The sequence below is a fragment of the Phocoena phocoena genome, chromosome 19, assembly GCF_963924675.1.
Source record: "Phocoena phocoena chromosome 19, mPhoPho1.1, whole genome shotgun sequence".
Lineage (NCBI taxonomy): Eukaryota > Metazoa > Chordata > Mammalia > Artiodactyla > Phocoenidae > Phocoena > Phocoena phocoena.
In genome coordinates this window covers 44,138,077-44,161,581 of record NC_089237.1, presented here as the reverse complement: position 1 = coordinate 44,161,581, position 23,505 = coordinate 44,138,077, and the positions used below count along the sequence as shown (strand labels likewise).

Here is a 23,505-nt window from a genome sequence, read left to right as displayed (position 1 = left end):
AACATTTCCTGAGGCCTGATGAGGTCCCAGGCACTGGACTTAGCACTTCACACATTCTTTCTTAGTCCTCACAGCTGCCCTGCTGAGCTAGGTATCATCATCTCCATTTTACACATAAGAAAGCTGGCTTAGAGACAACAGGAACTCGCTCAAGGTCACAGGGCTGGGAAGTGGAGCAGGGATGTGACCCTAGGCAACATGGTACAGAAGCCACCTGCTCCTCTCTAAGTCCCTGCCTCTCTGATGGCCTGGAAGAGGGAGTCAAGGGAGCCCTCAGAGCTCCAAACACTGCTTTGAAAGCTCCCCCTCAAGAGCTGGAGACTTGGAGAGAGGCTTTGCCAAGTGCTCTGTAGAAACACTGTTTATTCAAATGACGGGCAGGAAGCGTGGCAGCAGGGGGTAGGGGCAGCCAGGCGGGGCTGGGCAGGTTAGCACTGCTCCCCTACGTCCCTTGTGATCCTGCTTTGATAGCCACCCAAGCTGTTGGTATCGGTCAGAAATACCTTCCCTCCTCTCTCCTGTCCCAAACTGAATAAATAGCATTCATCTCCCCACGAGAGCTGGGGGAGACTCACGTGCTGAGCTGGTGCTCCGTCATAGCCCAGAGTCAGGTGAGAGCAGAAGCTCAAAATGGCTTGTAGGGAGTAGAATACAAAACTGTTCCACTCTCATTTTCTTCTTCCTCTTCTTCCTCCCTGCCACACTCCCTTCCCAGCCTGGTCCCACGACAGGTGGTCAGTGAGGACCTGGAGTGGGAGTATTGTTGCCTAGCGTACACTGAGCTCAAGTGCGCAAGGCCATCCAGACTGTCACCCATCCAGGCTGACCACCAAAGAGAACGTCAATTCACTCCACTTTATGGACAGAAAAGGAGGGGCAAGGAGTGAGGCAATGGGCAGCCAGGCCTCTCCCAGCCTCAGAGGTAACCAGAGTCCTAGGAGCAGGCCCCCTACCGATCCATCTCGTCCAGGAGTGGGGTGGCGTCGCCAGCAATAGACATGGGGGTGCTTTCGATCATAGGGCTGGGGGAGGGCCGAGGTGTCAGCCGCTGCTTCTGTTTCCGCCGTTCTGCCTCCTTCTCCTGCAGCCACTGTTCCGCCATCTTCCCCCAGTCGATGGCTGCATGGCTGTTGGACCTGGGAGGGAGAACAAGGGCCTTTGAGACTGGGACTCCCTAGAAGAAAGCCTTCCCAGCAATCACTGGTGAGCATCCATTCTTGCAGAAATGGACCTCGCCTCTATGGACAGCAGCCATGGCCTGCTGACAGACTGTGTTCTTCCCTCTTCTCCCAGAAAGTAGTCCTGCTGGGGACATCACCTGGGCCGTGGCTGTCAGAAGATCCAGAGCACCTCCCTCTACTAATAACCTGTTCTGTGCCACCATCTGTATACTTACTTTGGCTGCTGCTGCCGTTGCCGGGAGCTGGAGGAGGGCTGGGGCTGGGGCTGGGCAGACTGAGGGGTGGTGCTGGCCTGTAGCTGGTGGTACTGTGGTGTGGTGATGGGCTGGCTTGGGGTTGTGTAGGAGTAGCTGGGGGTCATTAGTGGCGTGGCCACCGGCTGCTGGGCTGGCGTCGGGAACACCTGGAGAAGGGTGAACAGTTGAATCGGGACGGGTTTTGTGCTTATTTGGTTTTTCTGTGAATTTCTGGCAAGCTGAAAATCTGGGCTCCATCCAGAGCCTTCCAGCTGACCCTCTCCTGAGCAGTGTGTGGTTCTGAGCAGCAGAGGCAGGCCAACCCGATGGGACCTGGCACGACACCACAGTGCACCCTTGACCACTTGAGGTTGCTAGAGGCTTGAGGATTCTAAAGATCCCAAAAGACTGTGGAAAGGTCAGAACTTCTCTCATTCCCGTTCCCCTTAAATGGGCCTGAGAAAAAGGAACATCTGCTGGAGACAGTTCCTAATGCTGTGGTAGCACCCTCTCCTTAGGAAGGCCCTCGTGGTGGGCACTGCAGAGGCCAGTCTATGGACACAGGCTGGTAAAGGATGACCGTTCCCTTTCACCCTTCCCCACCCTCTGCAGGGAGCCTCCTCCCCAAGCCACGTACGTGGTAAGCGCTGCTGCCCCCTCCACTGCCGCCATAGCCATACTGGCTGGAGGCCCACTGCGCTGGGGTGGCATTAGGGTTCTGGCCTTGGCCTGTCACGGCAGCAATGGCACTGAACACCTGTGAGGTCATGTTCTGGGGCAGGGCGTTCACAGCCCGTGTCAGATCTGTAAGCACACAGAGGTGGGAGATGGGCATGTTAGAGGTGACAGTCCTTCTAGCTCCATCCCTCTTACCCCCAGTCCCCGGCACGAGCTCCTTACCTGCAAGGTTGATATTGGCTGGGGTAGCATTGATAGAGGCAGGTGTCCGGGTCCTGCTGCTGCTACTGGGGGTGATGCCTGCAAGAAATGGCCCAAATTATGTCTCACCAGAAACCTACTTCTGGTTTTACAACTGGGGGGCTGGGAGAGGTACTGAGGTGGGTGGAAAGAAGGGAAGCTGGGGGGATTCCCTGGCAGTCCAGTGGTTAGGACTCTGCGCTCTCACTGCTGAGGGCATGGGTTCAACCCCTGGTCAGGGAACTAATATCCCACAAGCCACGTGGTGTGGCCAAATAAATACATAAATTAAAAAAAAAATAGGGACGCTGTACAGGCAAAGTAGAAGATGGAATAGGAATTAAGAGAACTACAATGACAGCCTAGGCCTCAGCCCTTCCTGTAGAAGGGCTGACTCAGCACTTGCTTGACTCAGCACTTAGACGTCCCTCAACCACACTCCACAAGTCAGAGAGAGTAGAACTCACCTGGTACAGGATCCTGATAATGATCCTTAAACCATCTGAAAAGGCCATTCACAGTCGGGAAGATTTGGCCCCGGTACCGGAATCCTTCTGGAGTCACTGTTACATATTCTATCCTGGGATTTTGGGAGGAAACGTGCATCAGATACCACTTGTGGCCAGCTGTAAGAGAGCGGCCAGAGCAGATTTCCACCATGTGAAGTAGCCACACTGGGTGCTGGGGGAAAGGAGAGATAAAAGAGCCAGTCCCTGACCCTGTAAAAGGAGGCTGCACTCTGGGTGAGGTGAGAAGGGCACAGCAGAGTCCAGGCAACGCCAGGAGTCAGCAGCCCCTGGTGTGCTATGTTCAGGCTGCCAGAAGAAGCCTTGCTGGGGGCTGGGCCACCGTCCTGTGCTGCAGTATGTCGGCAGCACACTGCAGGTGAGGGTTACTGAGATCACAGTGTCAGGGTTGGGAGGGGCCTCCCAGGGCAGCAAAGCACAGCTCCCCACGAGCTGGAATCTGGAAGTGCTTCTTGACGGTGGCTGGTCTGCCCTTATTTAACACTTTGCCAGAGCAGAGAGTGGATCAGAGGATGGGCTCTGGGTTCAGACCCAGTCCTTGTTCCAGTTTTGTCTCTGCCACTCATCACCTATATGGCTTGTACCAAGTTACTAAACCTGAATCTCGGCCTCATTTGTAAAATGAGGATAACAACACTTAAACCTATAGCGTGGGTATAAGGAATAAATGAGACAACACATAAAGCACTTATCACAACACTTAAAACAGATTGTGCTCAGTAAAGGATAGCTGTCAACAGCCAACAGTCAACGCTAATAAGTATGGCAATGTGCTGACTCATATTAAGCTGAAACCTGCTTCCTAGATCTTCTACCCAACTGTTGTTCATTCTGCACCACAAGGAGTTTGTACCCCTTTCCAAGGGACGCTATCATGTTGCCTCTGCTCCTGGTTAAAGTCCCCTGTTTGTTCAACTGTTGCTCATGGGATAGTTTCCAACCGCCACATGGCCCTGGCTGCCATCTTCTGGAAGCATGCTGGTGAGTCAGAAAAGGCTTCTCAGAAACAAGCACAATATTCCAGAAATGCCCACGATGGTGCAGGGTCCAGAGTCCAGAGCTCCTTGTCCTCTGGCCTCTGAGCCCCTCCTAATAGAGCCCACACTGTGCATCATGTGCGAGCAGTACAGGACTAAGAGCAGAAAGGCACAGGCTCTGGCCAAGGACCGAAGGGAGGATGGGGGAGTAGAGAAGGCTAGTATGGCTATCAGTCTGGGTAACGGACACAAAGAAAGCAGGCCTAAGGAAATCAGACTTTGTCTGATGCAGGGTGAACAAAGGAGGGACTCAGATAGAGGAATACCTAGGAAGGCCAGCCTGTCAGTCATACACAGAAGGGAGCGGAGCAGGTTGGTGACTGGAAGAGATGCTTTCCTGACCTATCCCCGTTCAGCACAGGCTCACCACAGCAACAGTGAGCCACCGTGTGCTGAAAAGCCCTGGTGAGGGTGAAGCAGAGAGTGGAAGGAGTGACCAGTGTGTTGGCCCCCATCTTTGCCAGTCAGGTAGAGAGAGTGTCTGGTGATTTCTATCACTCTCTGGGAGGGAGAAGAGGTGAAGGGAACTCTTTTTCACAGGGTTGATTAAAGAACCTTTCTTATTCAGTCTGCCTTTTGCCTCTAAATCATCACCCTCTTTCCCCACCTCCAACCTCCACCTCCACTCTAAACAGATAAGAGGAGAAAGGCAGTCAAGCAGAACCAGAGAGAGTACTGTTTGGGGGCCTGCTAGCCTATCTGTGGACCCCAGTGGCAGCACCTTCTCAGCACCAGTGCTCACCTGGGTTTACCCCGGGGCTGGTATCCCAGTAGGAACTTGCCGGGCAGTTCCTTGCAGGCACAGATGAAATAGGGAATGAAGGTGGGCTTCTCCTTCTTAGTTTTGATGAGCAGCTCCTCTAATTTCTGGGGGTAGAATGAGGGGGAGAGGTTGGGATAGCAGCATGCTTGGTACACAATGTCTGGCTCACACATGATGTACACCTCCTTCACCAGCTGAGCATCCCCTACACTGAAGGGAAACCATACATCCTTAAGTGACTGGGAGGTGTCATCCCTTGCAGGGCCCTGGGCTCACCTTACGGTCCCCACCACTGCAGTCCTGATAATACTTGTGGTTCAGAAGGTCCCGGGCAAAGGATGCCATAGGCTGAACATAGCGGGCAACAATCTCATCCAAGTCTTCAAATTCCTGTGGGAAGAAAAAGGCCCCGACTGTCATATCCAGAGCTGAGATTCAGCCTTTCATCAAATCCACTTGGAAGAGAACCCACTGGAGGGGAGGAACTTCCCAGCCCTGCTGCAGCCTCACTCTGCTGCAAAGTCCCCTCAATGTATCCATCTGTTTGAGTCATGCCCAGATTTATTAGCTTACAAGGCACAAAATCCTTTAATTCATAACTTTAGTTCTCCCTTAGTGCTTGGGAACAATAGGGGGCTTCATAAAATTTCTCTCCACTGAAAACAGGACAAAGAAATTTGGTGTGTGTGTGTTGTGCACGAAGCGCTTGCATGTGTATTTTCTCCTCTTCCTCCAGCGGTTCTCTAGTCTATTTTAAAATCTGGAGAACAGGGAAAGAAGTGCAAAATATACAAAACTGATATCAAATTACTCATTTCATAACCAACCTCCTGTTTTGTTGCTCTGTGTAGCTAAAATACAACGCATACCAGTAACTAAGGTGAGAGTGGTTTGTTTCTGGAAGCAGGAGTGGGGATGCTAGTGCAGGCAGGGGCTGCCTCTCACCTCACTGTTAATCCACAGGGTGGCTCCCAGGCTGAAGGCGTTTTCCTTGCCCTCTTCCCGCACATCCACATGCTGGTATATGCCGTCACTGACCTTCCAGGTCACTGTCAGGTGATTTTCACCCTTGCTGCTCGGTCGGATGATCACGTCACCCTGGTCCATGGTCTCCATCATTTTTTCTGCTTGCTTAAAATTTATATTATGGAAGGACGGGTGTGCAATCACTCGCTTGATATATGCTGAAGAGAGCAGGAAAGAAGTATAGATCAGGTGATGGGACTGGGAGCCAACATCAATGGAACAGGCCATGGCTTAATCTCTGACCCACTACTGAATTCTGAGACTCTTTCACCCTCTCTGGGCCTGGATTCTCTGATACGAATGATATGTTAACCTGGGCCCCTGGGTGCTGAGAGAATGAAGCTTTAAGAGTCACAGTGCATTAGCAAAGAAAATGTGACCCAAGAAGACCCCAGCTTCCAGCCCTGCCAATGGCTCCCTTTCATGATGCCTCTGGGTCTCGGCACCTCAGAGCTGAGCACTCACTCCCACTGGGAAGCTGAGCAGTCAGCAGTGCATCCTGCAGAGGGAGAGCTGCCAGGACTTGGGGTGCACAGGCATGGTCATGGGCACACTCACTGGTCCGCTGCTGCTTCCGTTTCATGTCCTCCTCCTGCTTGTGGTCTGCTGCTTCAGCATCAAAGTCATAGTAGGTGTCCTTGGGCAGTTTCCACTCGTTGTTCCTGTCCATGAGGTCTGAGGTACGGCAGGTCAGGTCTGCACTAAACTTCTCGATGTCAATCTTCATGATGCGGCAGTGAACAGTCATTCCCACCTAGATCCACAGAACATTTGAGCTGGAAGGGACAAAGATGGTCTAGCCCGATGCCCTATTTTACATGTGAGAAAAGCAAAGTCCAGGCAGAAAGGTGGAGTGACTGCCCAAAGCCAGCCAGCTACTGAGTGGCAGATTAGCAGGAGTTCAGAGTTCAGTTTCGTCTGCAGACTATAGTCTGTGCCCTGTACTGATGCCTCCCACTCTAGGCAGAAAAACCAACTGAAGCCTCCTGGGACATATTCTGTCACTGGTAATATTCCCTTTTCTCATAAAGCTGCCTAATTATTGCTGCTAGGATGTGATCCAAGTCTGGCTGCCCTTTTTGGAGGGAAAGCAAAGTAGTAGCTATTTTCTATACTTTACCCCTGATTTGAGCCCTTCTGTCTAAAGAGTGACAAAACCCAGTCATCTGCATGGCTCTCCTTCTGAAAATCTCCCTAGCTTCATTTACAGGCATACCTTGGAGATATTGCAGGCTCAGTTCCAGACCACCGCAATAAAGCAGATATCACAATAAAGTGAGTCACAAGAATGTTTTAGTTTCCCGGTACATATAAAAGTTATGTTCACACTACAGTCTACTAAGGGTGCAACACTATTATGTTTTAAAAAATGTACATACCTTTGTTAAAAAATACTTTATTGCTTAAAAACGTTAACCGTCACCTGAGCCTTTAGTGAGTCCTAATCTTTCTGCAAGACTAACATCAAAGACTACTGGTCACAAATCACCCTAACAAATATAATGAAAAAGTCTGAAATACTGTGAGAATTACCACACATAAATGTGACACAGAGACACGAAGTGATCAAATGCTGTTGGGAAAATGGTACTGATAGACTTGCTCGATGCAGGGTTACTACCAACCTTAAATTTGTAAAAACAAACAAACAAACAGTATCTGCAAAGGTCAATAAAATCAGGTATGCCTGTATTCGGAATGTCTTTCCCCAGCCTTCCTAAGTCCATAGGCTCAGGGGTTCACAACACTTAGAACCAGAGAATTTGGCAGATGTGGTACCAGCTGTATCACTAACAAACCAGCTGATCCTGGAAAAGGCACTCAAATTTCTCTGAAAAAAGAAGGTACTATTTCCTTCCCCATCAGGCTGTGAGATCTGAGTCAACATATGTAAATGTCAAGGGCTGGTATCTAGTGTGTGCAGAACAAATGGCAGCTCTGACAGGAGAATACTAGAACAGAAAGGGAGCTTAGCCTTTCTGCTTCCCAGCACGTAATGCTGGGCCCTGCTTCCTGCCCGCCGGACTAAACCACAGCCTCCCACACAGGAAGAGAGAGCCCTCTCTCAAAGGGCCGGCAATTTGATGACATTTCACAAAGGCAGGGCACAAAAGCTGCTCCTCATTCAGACAGACGGTTCTCGCCCTGACTTCACTCAATTGGTTATAAATCCTTCTGAAATGCTCCCCACCAGGAGCCACTGGGAACAGAGCCTAACTCCTGGTGGGGACAGCCCAAAGCCAGCCTGATTTGGGCAGCTGAAAACTGCACCAGGGGCCTTACCCCAGTCATTCACCTACCTTCACTCGCTCCTCCGGCCGCTTTACCACTTTGTCGCTGAGGAATTTGGTGGGGATGAAGCCAGTGACACCATTGTCTAGCCTTGTTTTGACACCGATGGCCTGGCCTGGGCATGAACCACTGTCAAAGTGGTTCCAGACCTAAAGAGGGCATCAGGAGAGGAGCTTGATCATTAAGATTCTGGAGATCACACATTCAGAAAAGAGCTGCCAGGAGTGCTGTAATTCATTCTACCATTGACACTGGCATCATGATGTGAGAACACAACGACTCAGCCACCCAGCAACACAGAATTTGAATATTCCCAAAGTCCCTTGACTCATAACTCATGCTTGGCACCACTGGCCATCAGACCAATTTTTTATGTTAATCTAATTTATATGTCCCTCCAGCTACAACTGAAGCCCCTCTCTCCCATTCTGTTCTGACCTAGTGGGCATAAGAAATATCTCTGTCAGTCTCCTCAGAACAACTCATTTCAGTGAACCAGGCACACCTTGGCTCTTTTATAACCTGGACAAATCTCACCAGCTTCTTTTATTGGGTAAAGTTAAGAAACTGTCTATTTTACAGTCTGCCTAAATAACATTTGAGGATCCAGAAAAAGCTTTCAGGATGGCTTTTATGAGTTCTAACCATGAGAAAAGCAGATGATGTCTAGAAGAATGTGGGAAAAATTAAGATGTGTGTGGACAATGAAAAAATTGAAGGGAGCCTTACAGATACCTTCTAACTAGCAGAGGGACACAGTGCCTACCTACACTGTATGTGAGAAATGCATATATCCTCTTGTCTCTACTCTGGTTGAGCTACATCCTCAGAGAATGGGAAACAAGGATTAAGGGTTGAGCGAGAACAGAAAAAACCACATAGATCATTTCTGACTAGCATACAGAGGGACTTCATGTTAGGCCTATATGCATTCCAGCCCTCTTCCTTCTTTGTGTGTTCACTTGGTAAAGTGTCATCTAAACTATCCCCATTCTTGGTTCCTTTCTAGGGCACTGAGAACATCCAATAAAGGAAATTCAGAGTTACCATGGTAACAATGCAGCACGTACCTCACTTAGTTCAGGGAAATTGTCCTGTTGACAGAAGGGGCACTGCCATAGCCCTGTCTCATCATTGCGGATTGCTTGGTCATAGCTCTCACCCTGTGGACGCCTATGGGCGATGCCAGTGACGTTGCAGATAATGAGCTTTCCTGGAGTAAGGGGAGAGGAGGAGAGGGAAGGGAAGAAGAGAACAGGAAGCAGGCTAAGAGAACTGGAGAGGTAACTCCTTCCCACCAGCCATTTAGTGACAGAACGTCTGTCCTAGAGCATCTCCACTGATTTCCTTCACATCCTCGAAAAGGGAGATCTTCCCCCTCATTTGATGACAGGAAAATGAGGCCATAAGACTGACCCCATGAAGACCCCACAGCAGCAGGTTAAAAGCATAATCTGACCTTGAACTCAGCTTTGACTTCCAGCTCAGGGCGCTATAATCTTCTTAAAAGTTTCCCTGGTCTTTCCCACCTACAGTACAAACCTGCCTCATTCTGCTGTAACTGTTGCTTGGTTTGAATGTGTACAGTAAACACATCCCCTCACCCCTACATATCCTCCTCCAGCTAAAAAACAGACACAGAATTTACCAATGTAGAAGGTCTCTGGTGTTTCTTTGGTTAACATATTGAAGATTTCCTCTGTGTTGGGAGAGCGATAGGCTGTCCGGAGGTCCTTATACCGACAGCTCAGCTCTGCTCGGATGTCATACAGAGTGATGTGTTTGTCACCATAGCCCTGGGGAAGAAGCCCCCGTCAAGAAGAGCCTTGCAACTGCTCCCCAACTGAGCCATCAGGGGTTTCAATGAAAGAAGTAAGCCAGTTGGCTCCTGTCAGGGTTTCTCTTCTTTCCCCCCAACATTTACTAAAGGAGGTTTTCAACCTTTTTCTTAGCCATGGAACACTGTTCTGATAAAAATGCCTCACAGAACCCCAATGTATAAAACAGACAAATGCAAAACCGCACCACTGGAAAGGAGGAAAGAGGGCCTAGAAGGAAACCCTGCTACTCACCCCCTCCCAGCTCCCTCGCAATGTGCCCCCAACAATGAATACAGCAGTCTCCGAGACGTCCTCGGCTCCTTAATAAGCAGACTGAAAACTTCCTTGAGAAACCCAGTACAGCACGGGGAGGGAGAAGGATCAGGTCTCCTACACTAACACTATTAGGAATTCTCTGAGGACTTGCTGCCTAAGTCTCCTCTCAACTAGGCCACTTGGGATAGTTTCTGTGCCAGGCCTTCTACACTGTCACCTACCTGCCTCTCCAGTTCTTCTGCAAAGGCATCCAAGTCCAGGTCCTTGAGTCGCTCTGGGTTTTCCAAGATCTCCTCAAGGGCCCCTGCAGGGTTGGCATCCTCGGCTGACTCATCATATTCCAGAGCATCCACTGCCATCTTCCTGGCCCACTCATAGGTCTCAGGGTGAACTCGGGAACCATCAAGGACTTCAATATATGAGTCAGTGCTGAAGGAAAGGCAGAAAAGGGGCAGGATATATAACGAGAAGCTTCTAGTAACAACCCAGATGTCCACCAATGGGGAACTGGTTAAATAAATTAGGGTACCTCCATACAATGGAATACTATACAGCCATTAAAAAGAATGAGGTAGATCTATGTGTGCTGACATGGAAAGATGGCCACAATATATTGATACGTGAAAAATGCACTGCAAAACACTATGAACCGTATGATCCCATTTTTGTAGTAAATGGGTAGTTAGTAAATGCATAGCAAAAATAAAATTTAGAAAAGTTGTAGTATACATCAACTTGTTATGGTAATTATCTCTGGGGGGTGGGATTATGGGGGACTTCCACTTTCTGCATAATATTTCTATATGTTGAATTTTATATCATGAACTTATATTATATAAGTCTTATAATAAGATAAAACAAGAAGGGGGAAGAAGACCTTTGAGAATTTGCTGACAGCTACTTTCCCCCATAAAGCCTTCCCAGGCTGGTCTTGCCCGTGCACTCACATGGACCTATGTTATTCGTGGAGTGTTACAGCAAAGCTGGGTGGAAAATGAAGTTTTAGAACTTGAAGCCTATTTCCCCACTGATTTCCATTACTGAATGAGGAGCTATGTGCCCGTGGAAAAGATCCTCCAAAGACTGAGTTGATAACTTCTGGAGAGGAAGAGGTCAATAGTGAAGTCCAAAGTCCAAGTGAATAGAACTTTCTCTCAATAACATCATCTCAAAACATACCAAATCTCTCTCCCCCTTCCTTATGCCTCAGACCCCCACACTGCTTCTCCACTGCCCCTTCTATTCCCACCCTTATCTAGCCACAACAAACCATTAACAACAGAACAAGTATGTGTTTACTGAACCAAGTCTTATGTTTTCTGTCCTTAATTTATACACTAAGTTGGTTCTTTTTATGTTTCTCTCACAAAAAAGCTTCACATAATTGAACTGATCTTTTCCATAGGTCAGAGGCTCGACTAAATAAAGGTTCCTCACCTTTGCTTTAAAACATTTCCTAATTTAAACAGCTTGTGGCCCTTTGACAGCCCTAATCCCTGAATCCCCAAAGCAAAGCCCAAGAGAATTCCTCTTGGCCCACCCAGGCAGAGGGCATCACCTGTCCCCCAGGGAGGCCGTGTCGATCTTGAGGAAGCCAGCGCAATTCATGAAGACTTTGGGACCCATGTGGCACATGGTGACCAGCTGGGTCCGGCTCTCGAGCCTGGTGTTGTTCTGTTTCAGGATCTAGAAGAGCAGACTGGAGTAAGCTGGAGCAGGAGGCAGGCCCCACCTCCCAGCCTGCTTTCAGGTCTCTGGGAAACCCTCCATGATGGGAATTTTGCCGCCACACCCCGATATCTAACTGAGCACTACACCATACTAACTGCTACTAAAAAAATTATGTTAAAAGACTACACTATGCCAAGCAAAGATAATACATACCTAACGTACTGCTTCAAAGTTAATGATACAGTCAAGTAGCCACCCCATATTAAGAAAAAAAAAATTACAAATACTCTTGAAGATCACTACATACCCTCCTCTGTATTGAAATCCTTTTTTTCCACTAGGGAAAAAACCCCCACTATCCTGGGCTTCCCTGGTGGCACCGTGGTTAAGAATTTGCCTGCCAATGCAGGGGACACGGGTTCGAGCCCTGGTTTGGGAAGATCCCATATGCCACGGAGCAACAAAGCCCATGCGCCACAACTATTGAGCCTGCGCTCTAGAGCCCGCGTGCCACAACTACTGAGCCCGTGCGCCTAGAGCCCGAGCTCTGGAACAAGAGAAGCCACTGCAATGAGAAGCCCACGCACCACAACGAAGAGTAGCTCCTGCTCGCCACAACTAAAGAAAGCCTGCATGAAGCAACAAAGACCCAATGCAGCCAAAAATAAATAAATAATACATATATATATATAAAAACAAAAAAACAAAAACCCCCACTATCCTGAGGTCTGTGTCTAGTACACTCTTGCTTTCCTCCATTTCTTTTAAATCATGGCTCAGGTTATCTCTTCCATGAGCCACCACTGTGCAGTAGTGAAGACCATGACTGTGGCCACCTGGTCTGAAGTCTGACTCTTGACCCTCTCTAGCTTCATGACTCTAGGCAAGAGGTAAAGTGCCTTTACCTCTCTGACCTTGGTCTGCCTGTCAAAGCATATTGGCAAAGTAAAGGTTCAATGAAATAGAACTTTTCTTTTTTCTGATTCAACCCAATCCTACCTTTAGGAGATGGGTCCCTTTTCGAGGTCCCAGGCCACAGACATACTGAATTAAGGCCTGGCTGTAGGGGTGGGCAATGGCACGGTTGACATCAACTCCAACCTCATTGACTCGGTTGATAAATTCACAGTACAGGGCATTGAGCAGCTCTTCTTTCACCACATGCTCCTGTCGACACACAGCAGGCAGGGATAAGGTTATTGTGCCACTCTGTCCACTTGGGCCTATCTGTCAAATCCTACTCACCTGCAAGGGGTGAAACTTGAGGCACAGAATGTCTTCATCAGAGCTGCAAACCTGGGCAAATTCAATCAGAGGGTCCTGGATACGCCGGGCCAGGGAGACTGCCTGTCTCAGCACAGGAGGGTAATCCCGGAACTCTGCCTAGAGTCAAACGAGGGTCAGCAGGGCCATAAAGTCTCCTCAGCTCTAACAGCAAGAGGAAATCCAAACCGCCTGGCTTTTTAAGTCAATTTCTCTTCTCTGGGACCATTTTTCCTGGGACCAATTTAATCTCTGGGGCTCCCTATCTGAACCATGACTGGCACAATGGAGATCCTCTGCATAGGTAAGTGAACAGGTGCAGTCCTGTGCCCCCACAATCTTTGTTTCCCCAACTCCCTGGGATTGATAGCTCTTGCCTGTGCAGGGCCTAAGGGTGGGGCTCCAGCATTACCTCTGATTTCTTGCTGTTCATATAGAGAATGGCCAATTCATTGTCAATCAGCTCCACCCCAATAGAGGACAGCTGTTGACCTTGGTCCAGCTCATGCACAATGCGCTTCACATCCTCAATCAACATCTGGGCATCCCTGGAGGAATGAGGGGTGCTGGTCAGGGATATTTCTGGACAGTTTCTCAGGGATGAACAATCTCATGGCTGGGAGTGGGGGAGGAGAGAGCTTTGAAGACAAAGAGGTACAATATCCCCAGGGATATCCCCTGGGGATGGGGATATTACCAAGGCTCTACACAGGCGCATGCCTACTCTGTAACAGGGACAGAGCAGATTCAACAATAAAGGATGAGTGACTTTAAGCCAGGCCTGGCCCAATCCCCTGGTACCCCTACCTGTTCTCTCCTGCAACTGTCACCACATGAGGCTTTTTGTTCAGGAGGAATTTCTTTAGAGTTTCAATGTCTTGAGCCTGGAGTGAAAGAAAATTGGAGCTGAAGGACTTTGAGGATAGGGAGATTTCAAGCACTTCTCTCTCCCTAAGTAGCTTGAGACCTTACAAGACCACAGAACAATGATGCATCACACGTTGTCAAACTGGAAGACAAGACGAGGGGACTAGGACCTCTAGTTTGAATATTGTACTTCTGTTAATATTTCCTAAGATTATTACACTTCTGGCTTATACTTGAGTTGTGGTTAACTAAACATACCTAAGTCTTTTTTTAACATAAACCACTGTCTGGCAGTCAAGACTATTCTAATCTCCACTTTAAGATTTTTCTTTCTTTTTTTAAAGAGCTGTTTGTTGAAAATTATTTTTTAGAATGGAGCTCTGTCAATAAAATTGAAAGATACCTTTATGCTAAAAAAAATCAGAAGCATATACACGAGATGAATTCAAATTTCTCTTTCCCTGGTAGAAACACAAATGCTAAAGCAGAGAAAAGATTGGCTTAATGCCACACTGGCTTTCAGCTCCTGGAACAAGCTGACCCAGATGCTGGTAAAAACAGAGGCAGTTATGGCAGCTCCCAGAAGCACGTAAGGCTTAGGAACCGGCTTCAAGCCAGAAGGAAATTCTGCACTAGAACTTGAGTGCCATCTACTGCCTACGGAAGTGAGACTTGTCCCAGGACTTAAGAGGTCAGGGACCAAGTCAGAGATAATCAGGGTCTTGCACAGGATGTTGCTTAGGCCATAAACTCTTTTTTTTTTAAACATCTTTATTGGGATATATTTGCTTTACAATGGTGTGTTAGTTTCTGCTTTATAACAAAGTGAATCAGTTATACATATACATAGACCATAAACTCTTATCCCCACTGAAGTATAAGATGTGCTCAAGATGTACACTTGGTAACCTGTCCTAGTCACTTGCCTTCTTCTCCCGTTCTTCCTCTCTCCATGCAGTTCGCCGTTTGGTAAAATGAGGCAGCCGGAGGAAGTCTGTCACTTCTCCTTCACCGTTGACCAAGGCGCAGAACACAGGGTGATCTCTGCCAGCCCAACAGAAAAAGAACTGTGTGATAATCAGCAATATGAGGATATGAGTAAGAGAAGAACGAGACTAGGGAGACAGATAAGGGGTGATGCCAGACAGGAAGTTACCTGGCAGAGGAGAAAGCAATGCCTAGGACTCGGATGCCCTTCCCTTGGTTCTCATCCATGAAGTCATCATCTTCCTCTACCTGTTGATCCGGCCGGTAGGGTGCCACCCTCAACCAGTTGTAGAGCTTCCGACTACAGGCCTGCGGAGGAGGCACACCAGTCACTACGTCCAGCAGGCCCGCCAAGTAGGTTAAGGAAACAGATGCAGGCACACATTTGCAAAGGTCCTATTTATATGCATGCACATTCCTAGCCCTCAGCACACTTACAACCTGAAGGCGCACTTTGCTTTTAGAAATAGGAGAGTACACAGAGGCCAGACGTATAAACAAAGAGTATGTGTATGCAGTGGGGGAGGGAGGGAAGAGGCTCTTCAAGTGGGGAGGTCTTGGAGTGACCCGTGACCTTGTTTGCACTCCCTCTCAGGTTACACTAAGCCTGCCCCCAGTGTTTCCCCATTAGCTATAGGACAGCTATTAAGGGGTGCCTTCACTCTCAGCTCTAGCTTGGGGAAATCATGTGACTGAAGATCACTAGCTCCTGTCCTTACCTTTATGACATATTCTTTGGCTTCGGCCAGCAGCTTGTTCTTGAGCTCTTTGGCCATCTGCACGTACAGGAACTGCTGCAAAGCTCGCTCGATGGCCATGGTGCGCTGCCGATTCCACTCCTGCACCTGGTGGCTGAACTCATCTCGGTAGTAAAATTGTTTGATTTCTTCAAAATACGTCTGGTCATTGCCATAGCTGAGGAGAGACAACACTGTGGTGTCAGGGACAGAGAAAAGGTGATGGCCAAATGCCCTTGAACACTGGGAGTGACTGAGCCAGGGACGGTGGTTTGCTCAGTTCTGAAAGTGTGGTTCACATTCCTGAGGGACCCCTCCTTCCAACAGACTACTGACCAAGCCCTTCCCAAAGAGCCCCCAGCCCAGAGCTTTGCTTACCCTTCCACCCCCTTCATGTCTATGCTGATGTCAATGGTGAGCAGCCCTTCATCTTCAGCCAGGCATATCTTGAGGAACTGGTCATCTCTCAGTTCCTTAACAGGCTTGTTCTTTAAGTACTTGAAGGAGTAAGCGTAGTGGGCTTCATCCACATCCTGTACACAAGAGGGAATCATCAGTCAACAGACAGACTGGGCTTGACCCTTGGAAAAAAGACCGACTCTCTGCTCTCAGGCAGACAGCTCAGCTAAGTGTGAAGGCAAGAAACTCAGTTCAATCAAACAGAGCTGGAACACATGCTAGATCAAAGCCCCTCAACTGGCTTACCTTTCTGCCTTTCTTGGTGGGGGTTATATTGAGCTTGGCTCTCTCCTGGAAAGTTTGCCTCAGCACCTGCCGGACAAGGGGCTCTCGGGCAATCTGCAGGGCTACCATGTAGCGGGCACCTTCCAGCACAGCTTCTGGTGTAGGGAACTGGCTGTAGGGAAAATGGAGGAGCTGCAGGATGACGACATCTTTGCCCTCAGGTCCCTCCTCCTGCCAGCCACCTACTGCAATGCCTACCTGCAAACATAATCCTTGGCCAGCTCCAAGGGCTCTGCAGGAAACTGCTCTGTCTCGTGCCTCTGGTAACTGTCCCGGAGGTTTTCCCCAAATTGCTCAGGGGTAAGCCCAAACTTTTTTGCCAAGCCATCTAAAGCAAACCAGGAGGGTGAAAGGTGAGCCAACAGCTGGGCCCAGTAACCTCTTGGCTTTCAGTCTAGAGCAGCAATTCTGGGCGTTAGACTTTAAAGGGATCACAAATGAGCAGGAGCAGGATGTTTTACAGTGAACAGTGAAAACGCTGACTTTAAAGACCTAACAGGCTGTCACAAAGCAGAAAAAGTAGAAATTTTCTATGTGACTACTGGGGTCAGAACTAAGGTGGAAGTTAACGTTTAGTAAAAGAACTTCTCAAAGATAGGATGAACTCCCTCTCTCTGATCGTGTGTTTCCCACTCCTTCAGAAATTATGGGAGAGGCTGGACCATTCCTGTGGCGTGGGTGTGGGTCATGGTAGCAAGTGTTAGAAGTGGACTGGTGACTCACTCAGAGGTCCTTTAGGTCCTCTTCCTACCTACCAGTGACCACTGGGGAATGTATACAGCTCGTTTTTACCTAGCCCAGCGCTCTGGCAGATGGTGTACATATCCCGGCGGGAAGCCTGCTTGAGCTCTGGCCCTCTCTGCTCCTCATCTTCTGCCTCCTCACCATCACCTAGGAAGAAAACATGAGTTAGTCCTCTGGTTTCCGGTTTCCAATCACTCCCAAGGATCTGACACATGTAGAGAAGCCCCGAAGTGTAATCGGCCAAGGGGATCCTTGGAAAGGCCATGGCCACCAAGCCTCTAGGTTTTCTTTTCCAACACTCACCTTCCTCATCTCCCTCTTCCCTTACACGCTTTAGCTTCTTGCGGCTGGCCTTGGCGGCATTCTGCATCTTGGGGATGTCACGACCATAATAAAGCAGGAAATGATTGTAGACATCTTTCAGTTCATCCATTGATTGTACATCCTTGAGCCTGGAGGGAAGGGACATAAGACCTCAATTGTCACAGAGGAAGGGTATACCCCAGTTTTGCTACAAGAGGTCCAATTCCCATGAGGCAAGATCCCAACTAGGATGAGTACCTATATTCTCCAATTATTAAAGACATGCATTGGCCCCAGACCATGACTTAACTGCAATCAAGGTATCTTAAAGGAGGAATATGTCAAATAAGTGGTGGCTGGTGGTTGTTAGAAATGGCAACAAAAAGGGAGAGGCAGATGAGGCAGCATGTCTCCGGTTCAGAGTCCTTGAGACAGTCCTTGTCCTTCTTTCCCAGGTTCATGCCGCTGGCCACTAAAATCATCTGCTCCCCTCCCACACCCCTCTCTGATTCCAGGCTCACCAAGCTACTTTCTGGTTGTAGTTTGGTTTCCCATGTAGCTTTTCCCACGGGGAACATATAAATAAGCAAACATGACTATCGGATCCTCTTAACCTTTTATACCAAGATGGATAAGTAACAGGAATTTCCCTGTCAGAAAGATCACTTTTGACGTGTTGATAAGTTGGGATTCTAAGGAACGGGTCCCGTGCTGAGAATTTTGCAAGGTTATGCTGCTCTGGGGTGGGGGTGGAAGGGCGGGGGCCTGCCTTTGGTGTGAGGGCTCCCTGTAATGGAATAAACCCTGCATATGCTACCTCTCCATGTCGGTGGTGTCCAGAGCCCGGATGCCATCAGCAAGGGGCTTGTCAGGGTCAGCAGAGATTTGCTCGTACTGATAAGCCTGCATCTTCTCAAACAGCCGTGTTAGGTTCTCCTTACGGATCCTCAGCTGGGTCCACTAGGACAAGACAAAGCAGGAGTAAGGGATGGTATTCAGCCTTGGACACCCAAGACCATGCTGTTCCTTACCAGGAGACCCTGGGGGAAGCCTGACAGGGTCTGGGCTGCCACCTGATACGTACAGGAGAACTTGGGTGCCAGTAGTGGTAGTACCCAGTCCAGCCCTCAACCCCTTGAGGGGCATGGATCCCTATATTACCTTTTCATCCCACTGCCACACCCTCCACAGGTCATTGATATGCAACTCGGGCTCCACGTACTCCTTCCGGTAGAAAGCAATGAAAGGCACCTAGAGGGGCAAGGAGGTGGCAAGTCAGCCAGAGAGGAAAGATCTGCAAGGACCCCCTTTGTTAGAGGAATAAACAGCTCCAGGAAATTCAACAGTAGGAAGCTTGGCCTCCCTCACAGGCCCGTCCAGGACACATGCTCTCCCTCACCCACCCCCAACAGGAGAAGATAATGCTGCAAATGGGGTAGCACTGTTCTCTGGATCACTGGAGTCTATGGTCCTCACGCTTCTTGAGTCAAGGGACCACTGCTGCGGACAGAAGGGGGCTCCCCACCTGACTGAGGTAGCCACCTTTTCCATCACCCCCAGTTGAAATTCTAACCAGTGGGCCACTAGAGCTTGAGGTGCTACCTCAAAATGCTGATTTCTCATGAAGCCCAGGGCCTCTTTAATCTTCTGAATTGTGCTAGGTCCTTTTCGACTGAAGCTGCTGGTTGGCTGCCCTCGGTCTAGGTAATCACAGCTTTCCTACAGTCAGAAGAAAAAAGAAACAGCAATGACACCATTACTTGCTCTGTCTTACCACACACAAAACCGCTTCTTGTCACAGGATGACCTTCTCAGATTAAATCTAGAAAAATTTCCCTCACATACCCGCACACACATGCTATTCTATACTAAGCCCACAGATGTTTGGAGCAGGGGAGAAGCAGCTCCTCATCCTAATGAAGTAGCTTCTGGTTCATGTCAAAATATAGCATCCTTTTTTGGGTACCTGCAGAGAAATGGTTGGTGTGGCAAAGGCATTCCTATAGATCCAGTCAGCCTCTTCTTCCAGTTCATCATCTTCAGCCCCCTTGACGGAGATGGAACGGAGCTGCAGGGGATAAGGCATCAGCATGAGACTGACTTTATCTTGTATCTCACGTAGCAAAAACATGCACTACTTCTGGACAAAAACGTGTGCTCCAGAGGCACACGTTTCTAGTACCCGGAAGAGTGTTGTCTGGCAAGAAGTAGGCATGTCGTGTATTTGCTCAAGAAACCATAAGCCACCGGAGAGTCTATGTTGAGCTAGACTTCCCGTACGCCTGGTCAGATGGGGTTCAAAGCCGACTTCCTGTATACCATTTTTTGGTGTTTTTTGGCTGCGCTGCCCCAATGAGGGATTGAACCCGCGCCCCCTGCAGTGGAAGCATGGAGTCTTAACCAGTGGACCGCCAGGGAAGTTCCCCTATATACCGTTGTTGTTAATATTGTTGCTAGATTGTTTCTCTGCTATAACTCTTGTACCAAGGAGGCTCAGGGCAGTTGATGACAGTTCAGCAGGACAGACACTGGTGCTTCCTTACCTGGAACCTCTCAGGCAGGTCAGTAGCTCGGATTTCATTGTCCTGATCTGTGAGGTGGCTGCTTTCCAGCTCACTGGGCTCATACATCTCAAAGATGCTCCTGCGGCTCACACGTTTCTTGGTGGTCTTCTTGGGGCGCACTCGGATCTCGCCCTCAGCCTCATCGTCCTCATACTCATACTCTTCCTCCAGTTCTTCATCATACTCATTGTATTTCTCAAATTCGTCATAGTCAAAGTCCACACCAAAAATCTCCTGGGCTTCTTGCAGGGCCCTGTGGGTGAGAGCAAAAGGCAGTTGGCCCAGATTCCAGTGAGAGGAGACAAATGCAGCCCCTGCAGAGATCCTGTACCTACCCCAAGGGGACTAAAAAGGTTAAGAGAAATGTAAACAAAAAAAGCATATTCACTGCGGAGGAAAGGCTTAGCTGGGGGATATTTCTGGGGAAACTTTTTTTTTTTTTTTGCGGTGCGCGGGCCTCTCACTGTTGCGGCCTCTCCCGTTGTGGAGCACAGGCTCTGGACGCGCAGGCTCAGCGGCCATGGCTCACGGGCCCAGCTGCTCCGCAGCATGTGGGATCTTCCCGGACCGGGGCACGAACCCGTGTCCCCTGCATCGGCAGGCGGACTCTCAACCACTGCGCCACCAAGGAAGCCCGGGGAAACTATTATTTATTGAGATTAAAAAGCCCATCTTTGGCACGTGCTAGTGACAAGGATCAAACAGCAACAGGGCACATGGTTTCACATCACACTCAGTAGATCCATCTTCTGCTAAGACATTATAGTATTCCCTCAGGGCGAAAGCTTTCTTCTAACAAAATTATATTTAGAAGACTAATAAATAAACAAATGAACATGGAGCTGCAGGTGGAAGAGAGAGGCTGGATCCTTGCCTGTGTGTGCCTCCACCTTCATCCCACCACGGCCCTTGAATGCTGAGAGAGCTATCAGAGCTTCTAGAAACAGCCCGACATCACTGCCTGGTAAAGGATATTACGGGCAGGCAAGCAAAATGCTGAGAGCTGACTGTTCCATTTTTAGCAGAGGCCTCTGACCTCCTCCTTCCTGCCCGGGTCCACTCAGATGCCCTTATCACCACCTCGCACCAGACCCCACTCACGCATCAGTGTATCCAGGAAGCTTTTTCCGCCACTTAGGTTTTTTCAGTGGTTGTCCATCGTCATCCACAATGAAGTCATCAATGTCTGGATAGGGAAGGGAAAGGTTAGTGCCCAGAGGCAGGGGATGAGCCAGGACTGAATGGCTTTAGTTCCTACTGTAGGAGTGGTTGGTGAGGAGAAGAGGAGACAGGTTCCTGAAAAGGAACTTCTTTGTGTCAAATGCTGGGGGCCAGTAGCTGAACAATGGTCTCCCATTCTATTGTTCGGGGTAGGAAATCCCAACACCCCGCCCCAACCTGGCTTCCCTGCCTAATGCCACATACCTGACTCTTCATCATCTTCTTCCTCCTCCTCTGGAGGAGCCATGGGGGCCTCCACGGCCTCCTGCCCTTCTTCCCCTTCCCCATCCTGAAAGATCTCCTCTGCAATAGCTTCTTTTTCATGTTCCTCCTTGCCATATTCCTCTTCGTCATCGTCCTCATCATCTGACATTTTTTTGACACGTCGGTATTTTTGCTAGGGGTGGAAAACCTGCCTCGTCAGGGTCTGAGGGAACTGGCATAAGGATCCCTGCTCTCCAGTCTCACTCCTATTTTCCCAGCCCAGCTATACTGACAAGGGAGATGGGAAAGGACACATCAAGTACGCCCCAAGGCCCACCCTTGAAACTCTGACAAGCCTTTACTAGGCACCCAGCACTGGCTCCACAGCACAGTGATACTGAGCCACTTTCTCCCCGCTGACATTCCCCAAACTGTTCTGGATGTGCCTCCTCTCCCCAGAGTCACTGAATTTCAAGGGCTTCTTCCTTCACCCCCAAGGACAGAGACAAAAAGGGCACTTACTCCTCTTTTGACTTTGACACCCAAATTCTCCTCAATGAGATCAAAATCATCATCCTCCAAGCGGTCGTCAAAAGATGCTAGAGAAGACAGAGTGGTTGCCCATGGTGATGGGGAGGTCCCTTCTCCACTATGACTTCCACCCCATCCTCACCTGACCTAAGGAGAGGCTACTCACTGCGTTTTCTCTTCTTGTGGCCAACATCATCTTCTGAATCACCAGAGTCACTACCCTCATCCTCCTCCCCTTCATCTTCATCGTCATCGTCATTGATAAAGCCTTTCAGGTTTCCTTGTTCATCCTGATCATCCAGGTTCTCCTCCTCCTCCTCCTCATCTGGAAAACATACATGTTTGAGGCATGCAGTTTGGGAAATAGGCTGGGGCTGGGGCAGGGCCACCTGCTTAACTGTTATTTCTCATCTGCTCTGAACCTAATGACCTGGATGCCATGTTAACTCTTCTGCCTCATCTAAAGATACAAAAAACATGACCACTGACTTAGAGCAGCTTCTGGAAAAGAATATCTCTTTTCCACATTCACCATCTGTATTTAGGCAAGATGAGCTTCCTAATTGCTTTGGCTTGTCAAAATCATTACTAGAGGCTTTACAGCCACCAGTAACCTTTGTTTTCCTCTCAGTTTATAAACTCAGTAGCTATATTCCTTCTTTCATCCATAGTGCTTTTCATGAAGCTTGCATTTTCCTTTCTGTCTCTAGAGCCATTTCATGGTTCCACTCTGCTGATGATCCTAATGGTTGGATTTGGACAGAGAACTTGGAAAGTGGGTACATAAATACCAACACTGTTAAGTCTCTAAAAGAGCGAAACATTACCTATGTATTTATTTATTGGTTTACTGTCTGTCCCCTCCCACTAATATAAGCTCTACGATAGCTGGGACTTTATGTTGTATTCCTAGTTCTAGGTACAGTGCCTGGCATATAGCAGACAGATGTTCAGTAAATATTTTCTATGAATGACTGAAAATTCTCAAGCTGGTACCTCATGTGTGATAACTTCTGTGCTCAGCCTGAGCCTCTCATCAGCAAGAATCCAACTATCCAAAGCTTAGCAATACTGGGGAGAAGCTTGAGGCTGGGGCTTCCTCACCGTCATCCTCCTCTTCTACAAATTTCTTGGTGACCCGGGGCACCACCTCGCCTTCATCATTGTACTCTTCCTCTGACTCCTCGGCCTCGCTTTCCACAAAATCAGACATTGCTGCAGCTTCTCACGGCCTGCCTGAAGATGACTAGGGATGGAAAGGAGTTGGGGATAAAAAATGAGACAGAGGAACTTTAAACATTTCCACAAAAAGCATTCAGCTACGTGCCACTGATCTGCCCAATCATTTCTACCTGGGAGGAGAGAGTAAGAATCAGATGGCTCCATCTCTTCCATTATCCATTCCTCTCACAATTGCCCCTCTCGTGTGTACCTTAAAAAAAGCAATTATACTGGACTGCTCTGTATATACCATCTTGCTTGTCCAAAGAGTTTTACTGCACTTACCATCTGGGGACAGAAATAGGCAGACGAAGAAATCAGCGTAGGAATAATTATATAGGTAGGGATACAGTGTAGTGAGTTTATATGACT

At 48.7% G+C, this 23,505-nt stretch overlaps 1 protein-coding gene across 1 annotated transcript; it reads right to left on the bottom strand.

Moving 5' to 3' along the window:
* Positions 1–343: 343 nt before the first annotated feature.
* SUPT6H (SPT6 homolog, histone chaperone and transcription elongation factor) lies at positions 344–23,125 on the bottom strand. The gene is made up of 36 exons (XM_065896396.1): positions 23,017–23,125; positions 22,079–22,237; positions 21,904–21,980; positions 21,382–21,574; positions 21,058–21,142; positions 19,936–20,209; positions 19,359–19,460; positions 18,995–19,111; positions 18,554–18,643; positions 18,210–18,352; positions 17,393–17,541; positions 17,138–17,236; positions 16,544–16,673; positions 16,307–16,457; positions 15,980–16,134; positions 15,584–15,779; positions 15,034–15,173; positions 14,804–14,921; positions 13,818–13,894; positions 13,423–13,558; positions 12,993–13,130; positions 12,747–12,914; positions 11,635–11,762; positions 10,298–10,505; positions 9,629–9,776; positions 9,051–9,193; positions 7,989–8,129; positions 6,247–6,442; positions 5,608–5,846; positions 4,939–5,052; positions 4,642–4,766; positions 2,803–2,915; positions 2,318–2,395; positions 2,055–2,221; positions 1,397–1,584; positions 344–1,136 (listed from the first exon to the last, which is right to left on the bottom strand). The coding sequence occupies exons 1-36, from the start codon at positions 23,123–23,125 to the stop codon at positions 950–952; spliced, it is 5,181 nt and encodes a 1,726-aa protein (XP_065752468.1). The 3' UTR covers positions 344–949.
* Between the last annotated feature and the right edge of the window lie 380 nt (positions 23,126–23,505).